The sequence below is a fragment of the Sipha flava genome, unplaced genomic scaffold, assembly GCF_003268045.1.
Source record: "Sipha flava isolate LNK unplaced genomic scaffold, YSA_version1 121_pilon_pilon, whole genome shotgun sequence".
In the NCBI taxonomy this organism is placed as follows: domain Eukaryota; kingdom Metazoa; phylum Arthropoda; class Insecta; order Hemiptera; family Aphididae; genus Sipha; species Sipha flava.
This window is the reverse complement of record NW_020271747.1, coordinates 1,950,341-1,960,831: the sequence shown is the minus strand read 5'-3', so window position 1 is coordinate 1,960,831 and position 10,491 is coordinate 1,950,341. Positions and strand designations below refer to the sequence as shown.

At 30.3% G+C, this 10,491-nt stretch overlaps 1 protein-coding gene across 2 annotated transcripts; it reads left to right on the top strand.

The window, feature by feature from the left end:
* Positions 1 to 264: 264 nt before the first annotated feature.
* Positions 265 to 7,767, top strand: LOC112694029. Of its 2 annotated transcripts, none has more exons than XM_025569356.1 (9): positions 265 to 468; positions 1,014 to 1,132; positions 1,204 to 1,424; positions 2,221 to 2,486; positions 2,542 to 2,744; positions 2,813 to 2,937; positions 4,821 to 4,984; positions 5,053 to 5,254; positions 6,404 to 7,767. In XM_025569356.1, the coding sequence occupies exons 1-9, from the start codon at positions 393 to 395 to the stop codon at positions 6,723 to 6,725; spliced, it is 1,698 nt and encodes a 565-aa protein (XP_025425141.1). In that variant the 5' UTR covers positions 265 to 392; the 3' UTR covers positions 6,726 to 7,767. The 2 variants fall into 2 exon arrangements, with proteins under 2 accessions (XP_025425141.1, XP_025425140.1); XM_025569355.1 differs by having other exon boundaries at positions 4,821 to 4,987.
* Positions 7,768 to 10,491: the final 2,724 nt, after the last annotated feature.

Genomic DNA, 10,491 nt, shown 5'->3' with positions numbered 1-10,491 from the left:
TAATAATTATGTATTGTAAAATTGTATTGTAAAATTAGATAAAACATATAATGCATGTACCTAAAACGGTGATAAAAATTCTAAGGTTGACTATACCTTACTGATTTTTTTTTTTTTTTTGTATACATTCACGAGTTTTGCGGAAGTCTATTTCCTATATGAACATTAATTATTATTATTTGGGTGTGTTGCCCATGGATACTAGACTTCACGCTTTGCACACACACGCGCATGCGCTGTCATTGGTATACATGTTTTATTTGTATCATGTATAAATGGATGAAATGTCAATCAAAACGAACGTTTCCAGCAAAAATCTAAATCCTGAACAATACAATGGAGGTTGATGAAAGAATCTGTCCAAATGCAAACAATTGTCTTGGAATGTATACATGGATATAAGGTGGTTATGGTTGATGTACATAATAATGTTATCCAGTTACAGTTTACAGAGTGTGGAACAAGAAGGTAAGTCGTCAACAATTGTCATAACTATATAACTAACATAACTAATATATATATAAATACATTGTTCTACCCATTATATTATTATAATGTAGTTTATTAAAATATAAATCTATTCAGTTTTATAGATTTATGTATTATTAATTTTTTTTATCTATAACAAAACAATATAATTCTATAACATTATACATGTATGTATATGTGCACTAATTGGTCTTTATAATTACATGTGCATACTATAGAAAAATTATATTTTTACTAAAACCGACAGCAATACGAGTCATTCGAACTAGAGATAAACTAAAATTTAATTTTCTGATCAATAAAGCAATGTATATTGAAGTATAAAATTTTAACTATTATATTTATAGTTTATGATTAAAGAATGCAATTTGTGAAAACTGTTTTGAAATATTGATAATTGATAAAAAATAATTTTTTACTGACTAACTATAGTGTTACAAGCTTATAACATTATGATATTAGAAAAATTAACTTAATTGACTGTGATGTAAATAGTTATCATATAAAAATTAATTATTTTTCAGATAATTTAACAGAACTCATGCACAACTACACAAATTTGAAAATATTTTTATGGTCAGGTTCCGGAGATGGTTCAGACGAACCAATAGAAACATCGACTTCTAATATTCCACTTTATTCTGTAAATTAATTGATACATAAATACGTACATTGTAAAATTAAATGAGATAATTGTATAAAAACATTTTATAGGAAAATCCCGAAGACTGTATTGGTGGTCAAGACTGTAACATTCAACCTACGTCTATTGCGCCACATACCGGGGTTATTGATATACCACAAACTACAGAAATACCAAACAGAGAATTTTGGATAGTAACAGAATTAAATGTTCACTCACCAGTGAATGTTAATATTTCTGTCTCCGCTATAAAAAAGAAATTGGCAACACTCTACACCATTGCTTTTACTAGGTACTATTCTATATAATTGTATTAATATATATTACTATAAATATACTCTTTAAGTAAAATCTTTATATGGAATTACTACACAACATCCATATAATAAAATAATAAAAATAAATAAATAACTCTTAGTAATAGATTATCCAATTAATAGGATTATGTTAATAGTTTATAATAGTTCTTATCTGAGTAAATAAACCGTTATTACAATTTAACTAATAACATCATATTTAAACCTAAGATTATAATACCTAGTCTTTGAAAATACCCATATATATTTTCTTTATATAATTTTCATAAATATATTTGATTAATAATTTAGACCCTTTTGAAATAAAATTTATTTTATTCGTCACATATGAAATTATTTGACATTTTTAAATTGTTATTTTTATAAGTATTTTAAATATATTTTGTGTATCTAATGATACAATGATAGTACATCTATCATAACATGTAGTCATATACGTAGGATGTGTTGGATAATATCAATATGATACTATAAAAAATAAATAATGTAAAAAATTATGAAATTATATACCAAGAGACAAGTAATCAATATAAACCAGACATTATGGTCTATATTATTAATAAATAGAATATTGTTCAATTTTAAATGTATAGTGATTTATTTCTGATTGACACAATAGAAATAAAATTAAGTCTCGGTTATGTATTGTTACGAAGCAAACGTTTGATCAATAAAATAATATCGTATAAAAACAAAATAAGTTTATTTGAATTAGTTCAACATAGATTTGCAAACAATAAAGTTGAACTTTTATTAAATTGTGGTTTTCAGACAACAGGTCCGACATCTTGGACTAAATGCAAATTGGACTGAAGAAGAAGTAAACTTATACAGAAACCGGAGATGGGATTCCAATGAAAAACCAATTAAAGTTAAGGTGCACATTTTGTCTATATTGAATAAATTGGATTTGGTTTATTTTGTTACCGTAAATGATCATCCTATATCTGCTGCAACTGCAGTGCGTGATATGAGCTTGGTTACAACACAAGAAGTTGCAAATCACCTTGGATACGCTGTAAAAATAAAAGCTCGCCGTGAGTAATACTTGCGCTTTATTAGTATGCTAAACTTAAAACTACATTTTCTTAGCTTATTTGGACGGATTACTATTCCAACGAGTTCATGGTGTAAGTTATAGTGAGATTTGGATATTCATCACCGCAACTTGCATAATTATTCTAGTGCTCATAACAGGAATTTTTATAGCACACAAAAAAAAAAGGAGGAAAAATAGTATTAGCTCTGATAGAACTGATATGGCGTTTTGTGAAGATCAAACTTCTCATCGAGATGTATTTTTTTATCTTATGTTTATTTCTTAAGATTATAAAGTAACTTTAGGGAAACTTGACTTTTTTAGGTGAAGACCGAAGCTACTTCTACTGAAGATATTGGAATTATACGAACACCTAAACCAAAGCCAAGAAATAGAAATAAAATATCTAACTCTTTACTTTCGATGCAAGCAGCTAATAAATTTCAAAAGTTAGTAAGTTAAATAATAAACCGATGACAACATTTCAGAATTAAAAATAAATAATATATTTAATTTAAAAAATAAAAACCTCAATCAGTAATATTGTAAAAGAGTATATACACTTTATCGAGAAAAAAAATGTAAATTACTTACATAAATAATTTTAAAAAGAAAAATTAAAAATGTTGAATAATTTATATCCATTATCATATAAGTGCCTACTAAATTATTTTTTTTTATTATAAGACTAATAAATTATAACTCAAAAAACACCTCAAATGGGTTCAATGATCTTATCATTACAGTAAAAATATTCCTGGGGCGTTTTATCTTAGTGAGAAATAAGTAGTCATTGAGATCAAACTAATACGATTAAAAAATTAAACGGTTGCAAGTTAGATACTACCCTATAAACATCCCGGATTTAACTATCTAAGTATTAACTAGACTTTAGTTATATATATATTACTAGTATTTAACTGACTTAGTATTATATGATCAGCCGTTAACTTTATGGACGGATTACACAGTAATAGTTTAACAATAACAAATTATTATTATTGTTTTATTTCATGATTGTATTTTTTTATGAATAATTATATAAACGTATAAAATGTAACTAATAAATATAAATGATAACAAGTAAATAATTTCATGCAACATTATCACATAATCAAGATAATTATAATCGAATAAAAGCTCAAACAATTGTCTATACCTATGAGAAAAAAATCATTCTGAAGTCTACACTACTTTTAATTTGATGTTGTTTAATGGCTATATTTATGTGAAACATGCGTTTTTTATTTGATATAATTTACATTTGATTTGTATCCTTGTTGATGTATATTTTCTTAAAAAAAAAACGGAAAAAAATTTAATCATAGTTTCATTTTTAACTTAATGTACTGAATATTACATCGTATATATTGTATTGTTCTTATATGTCATAAACTATAGACATGGATCTTAATCATGTTTGAAGGATATGTAGTTTTTTTTTTTAATTAATATAATAAGGCGTACTTCGTGCACGACACACCGATTTTCCATATAATTGTATGATATAATGAGATTTTAATTGTTAATTCTCAGCAAAAATTTTTCAGCCTCAGCTTTAAATAGAACTCCCTTACAATGCTGTAACTAAACTACTCGAGGCCTGTTACAAATCAAAATCTTAAAATTTCTTTTTATTACACGATTTTCAATAGCAACTAAAACATTTTAATTTTAAGTGGGAAGATATTTTTTAAATTTTAAGATAAGGATTTTAATGAAAACATAATGGAATATCCTAGAAGGATGTGGGGCAAAGGATATTAGTAAAGTTAGTAAATAATATTGGTTTAATTTAAATAAATTATAAACTGATACTTTTACGCTAGCCATTGACTATTAGGCCATATAATATAGTAAAAGGCTCGGGACCTGTGTAAAATGCACACTCTGTACGCCCGGATTTTATATGACACTGCTCTCCTAATTTCCTAACAATTTCAAAACACACTTGTACACAATTTTCACAAAATATTATTTATACGAGATCTTATATTTTAATTTGTATTAATTATACAAACCTGTAAATATCTATCATTAGTATTTAATATTTATGCACATATTATGACTGATGTAATAATTTCATTATTACTTCAGTTAAGAAATGAAAATTACATAATAAGTGCCAAAAGATTCATGTCATTGAAAAGTTAAACTTTTTTATTCTTAAAGAAATTACGTAAAATACAAATTTATATTATCATACTAAATCGAAATTTAAATCAATTAAATCATCGTATTATATTTAATGACCAAGTCATGTTATGCGGAATTATACTATCATCAAATATAAAATACATGAATATATAATATTTAATGCTTATAATTCCAGAGATTCGATACCTGGACCGTTGACAAATGTGTTGGACGGATTTAATTTAAATGAAAATAAAAATGTTCGAACAGTTACGCGACATGAAAGTATCGGGGACCATGATCCCGGAGTAGTTGGACCAATTGTTTGGGACTTGCATTGTAAACAAATGAAAATAAAAAGTAGTTAGTTTCAATAAAAATAATAAACAATTTATACATTGTATATACTTAATATTTAAATGATTCAGATGATCAAGATGACGATTCGTGTTCGAGCTTTGATGCGTTCAACGCTATGGATACCAACGTTACGAAAATGCGACAAAAATTTCACGAACTTCTTGACGATGCGTTCACATTGTTCGACAGTCGAAATTCGAGCGTGCGCAGTGACGAAAGCAGTCCATCGATAAATAACAACGAACAAAGATCGAAGTCGGCTCCATTCAGGTGAACAATTTTATAATGCGTGATATTTCAGCTATCGTATTGAAAACGCGTTAAATCATAAACTACACGTTAATCGTATAATTTAACTGTTTACTCATTGACAGTAATACGCGCGTGACCAGTGCCGTATTTAGTAATTTTGCACCCCGGCGCTAAAAAAAAAAAAAATGGCGGCCCTCCAAGGGGTCTATCTACGGAAAATGTAGTAGATAGATCCTCATGAACCTTTTAGATATTCTAAAATCAATGCTATTTTTGTGTAGTAGGCACGTCAGCTCACGCCGCACGCGATAACATAATACGCCGTATTATTATAAATATTTTATATTTATTGACATTATCACAACAAATTTGGGAACTGATATTAGGTATATTAATAATTTTCTAGATCACTGATAGCTATATTGCTATAAATACATTAATAATATATATTAATTAATTAAATACATTAACATTAATTTATGATACTGTTATTAAAAACAAAAGAAAAATAGTAATTTTAAAAGTTCAATAATTCACAAGTAAGCAAATTTCCGACCATAAAATTTTGGCGCCCGGAGCAGTTGAAGCCAGTGCCTCCCTTTAAATGCGACCCTCCACGTGACGTTTCCTCAGAACGTTCCTCGTACCCCGGACTATATGCGAGGTGTATTTTTTTCAATCGTGTAATCGTATGCTCGTTCCGAATCGATATTAGACGTGCTCACCGTATCTGCAGTGGACCAACAACGATTAGAGGCACATGTTGAGCACACGTAGAGTTGCGTTACACGTTACAGCCGTGTACAGGAATATAAGCATAAGCCTAACTAGGGTAAAAAATCTGGGGGGGGGGCTACAGCCCTCCTACCAAAACTTAAAATAACCTGTAGATTACTCATACTCGTATATACCGTGTTAATATATTTTAGATTCTGAGCTAAGTTGGATTTACTGCGATGTGCGTTGTTTTGTACGTGACACTATTACGAGATAAGTATGCTGTATGCGGTACGCCACGTATGACATGGAATATTAATGGGGGGGGGGGGCGAAACCTGGGTCCGGGGGGGGACTAAGCGTATTATTAATATGCCGCAGCGCTATCCTCCTGGTGTACATTTGGCGGACCCGTTAAACAATCAATACGTGTGTTTCGTACGTGTATAGGTGTTCGGCTACTTCCGGCGGCCATCCGTCCGGCCGTCCCAAAACGTCCGCCGACGACGACGACAAACTCGCCCCGGCCACGGCGGCTAGCTCGTGTTGGGCACTGTCGCCGGGCGAGGCGTGGGCCGGTTCGGACCAGTCGATATTCTTGCCGCGGCCCCTGAGCGCCGGCCCGTTCCACCGGCCGGCCCTGCACACCGAGTTCATCAGCTTGGACGCTAACCTGTCTCCCCAGGATCCCGCTGTGCCGCTTATCAAGGCCATACGGAAGGAACTGGACAAATTCCCTTCGCCGAATACACACGCTGACTCATCCCGATGACTCACGTTACCATCGCCGTTCCATTGACGGGTATACATATGCCGTAACTGTTCAAACCTTCCACCGCCGGGTCGTTATATGATTCATTGCGTAACAATATTACAAGCACCCACGCGATACGTTCAACGAACACTTGTTTGGGGCATTCGTGTCTGTTCCCCTTTGTACCATACCTTTGGTCGGTTTTTTTTTGTCATTATTATTTTGTTTGTTTGACGTACACGTTTTTTCCTTTCTTTCTGCCAATAAAACGACCGTGTATCGATTCATCTTTTATACTCTTGTGTTCAAATATACTGATGCATTACGATATAATATATTAACAATAATTTCTGCATATATTTATAATATTTGAAACAGGACAACAAAATAGTCCGTTTCATACTGCACACGCTTAAGGTTTGCTTCTCCTCGAATCACTGTTCACTTTGTATAATGTATAGATACCATCAGGGATTTCGTATCACTCTTTGATACTTGTGCAATTTTATATATCTTAAATCCAATATCGATTGTCAATAAATATTAATACTTACAATCAGGAAAGGGTTTAATTTGAGGTTTTATTACCCCTACACTATTTATGTCATATTCAACATTTAATATTACATATATTGATTAGCTAACGTTTATTTTGTATTTTAATGAATTCATTTTGAATACTCGTTAAAACTGTTTGACTGTTTGTCAATTAAAATAGTAACATTTAATATTCTTTGAATTTTTAATTTATAAACTATAGTTTATGAGTCATTATTTTTACTCCTCAATAGCAAATCAGTGGTAAAATCTCACCCAGTGTACCAACAATTTATAAGAGGATATGCTATCTCCTGATAAATGTACACACCGATTATTTTAGACGTTTAATCATGCCGATAAAAACAAAGTATGCTTATTAAATTATGCATTGTATATACATAATATTTATGAATATAATTTAAGATTGATAGAGTCTAACATACTGTTCAACTATTTTACTACCCAACTTGTGTGTATTAAACGCAAATTTATATAAGTACAAATTATTATTATTATTACTATTATTATTACAAGTTATTATTTATATAAGTAAACGTATCCATAATTAATAATAATTTATCAAATTATTCGTTAAAAATTCTAACATTAGTTATAATATTAGATATTACGTAATAATAAAATTGTTTAACCTTTCGATAATGATTAATACAACTACATTAATATGTATGTACACAAAAAGTGTATGTATAATATATATATATATATATATATATATAATTATAATTTAATAATTATTGTAGTTACTTTAGACAATTATCATTATCAAATGTTTTATTTTTTAATATAAATAATGTTTTTATTTGGAATTACACGTGTTATTTACATGTATTTAATTTTGTACGTGAGTTAATTATAGACTAATAACTTTTATGTGATAATTTTAAAAAACTATATTGTGTTCTATTTAACTCAATTTGGAGGAAAATTATTTGTAGTAATATTACGGATGAATTATAAGAAATTCATGCAACAGCTATGTATATAAATTGCCAACTTTATACTCCTTGAAATACATGTGAGTTAATATGATTAATTTCAGTACTTTTCTAAATTTACTTCTGACATAATAATATTCAATGCTAGTTTATTATGTTAACTAGATTAGTTTTCAGCCAATATTTGAACTGGATGTGAACAAATATATTACCATATACTACACAACACTGTATATTACAAAAAAACCTGTTATACATTAACAAGTTATGTTGTTGGCGTTTTATTCAAATTTACCGAGTAACTTTTTTTAAATATATACGTAAAAGCAAAAACAAAATCAAATATTAAATTAATTTTAAAATATTTGTTAGTTTAATTGCAATATAAAAAAGCTGTACATTTTGATTGATGTTAAACCGTATAAACAGTTTATAGTTTATATATATATTTTTAAATTTCTGTATTTTGTAAGAATTCTTATTTGACTTCTAATGTGAAATAGAGCACTATGTACATATATTTATTGATGTATACATTAATGTATATTCTATTTTTAAGATTTGAATTTTGATACATTAAATGATATTATCCGTATATTATAGAGTATTGTCTAACAGTGGTAAAAATATCTTATACTTGCGACCAGACACGTAATTTAGCCGAAAGTGGTAGGAGTGATAGTCACCCTCCAAATATCCTATTTTAGTAACCACAAATTAAGATATACTATTTACACACAATTATTTTGAAGAAGGTTAATCCCTCCCTCCAGTGCTCGACTTGAGGGGGGACGCAGGGGGACGGAGTACCCCAACTAATTTTCAGAAATTTTAGCGTCCTCCTACTATTATTACGCTATAATCATAACGCTCAGCCAATTTTGGGGATGTTCTTTTTTTTTTAAGTAAATAGAGTCCCCCTTCTTTAATTTTGCCAAGTCGAGCACTGCCTACCTCAAAATAAGTACCTATTTACGTGCCTACTTGCTGGTTATAACTTTTTTATTTCTATTATTTTTCATCGTCAATTGACCAACATCATGTAGATATAATTACATAACGAACCGATATGCAAATATTTGGTTTAGAATTTTAATATTTACCAAACGATCAGCGAATGATAAGTCGGATACGACTAAGATCCGTCGACGTAACACGTAATTAATAATCGTAATTCGAAAACAATAGAGGTGTTCACGACAAACATGGTCTATGGAAATGATCGATTATCGTTCGTGATGTAGCTGGGCCAGCCAGCGGTAGAGGAGAACGACAAGCGTTGCGTATAAGTGCGCCCGTTGCTGCAATGTATAATAGAAAATAATAAACACTATAACAACCAATAATAATAACAATCGATAAAACGAGACGGTGATGATGACGGCGTATAGGAGTAGTATTGAAACTCGTACGCACAGAAATTACACGGTAATCAGTTTTTCGAAGACGCGACTGGAGCTCACGAGGACATCGCGTACACAGGATCGAGTGTATAATACATACATGGAATGGTGGACGTGAGTGCAGTGTAGTTTGTACATAATAGTGCACGATGGGAACTATGCGTTTAAATAAAAACCTCTTTTGTGAGACGACTTTCGACGAGTACATACTACGCTCTACCTACGTGTACATTCACTGGGAACGCGACTGGCACCCGCGGGCACGACGGCAGACGCGCGTTTCCTGGATGGTAAAAATGTAATGACCGAATAATCGTTTGTGCATTTTATGACCGTCGCGAGCGCGCGCATAAAACAGAACAAGGTTGTGCATGACGATTCGTCTACAAAAAAAATATATTTATTTGATGATTACCGATTGAGATTAAAATATTTAAATATACTACTATTTCCTATCTGAACTGATGTCGACTCGTGTCCTATCATTATTCGACTGTATAGTTGTTTTTCAATTATATGTGTCGATCGGATCGGGAGCTCATGTGATGGTAGTGCATAGAGACGATCACCGGGGCTTAAAATTAATGATGTTTCGTGCGGACTTTTTGTAAACCGTACGAACAACCTCTGGACTTGGTATCTCGGAGGATATTATGTTCGTAGTTGCTTACGTACACCCGTAAAATAAAATAATAAGATAAAAGTCGTTTTACAGTAATAATAAAATTATCTATTATGTAATTGAAATTTGATTTTAATGCAAAATAAGTATTAACCAAGATATTTCGTTAATAATATGAATCTCTGCATTACCGCTTTAATAAACGAAAAACATAGAAACCCTTAAAAACGAATTACAAAAAAAACCTATAACATATTAAATAA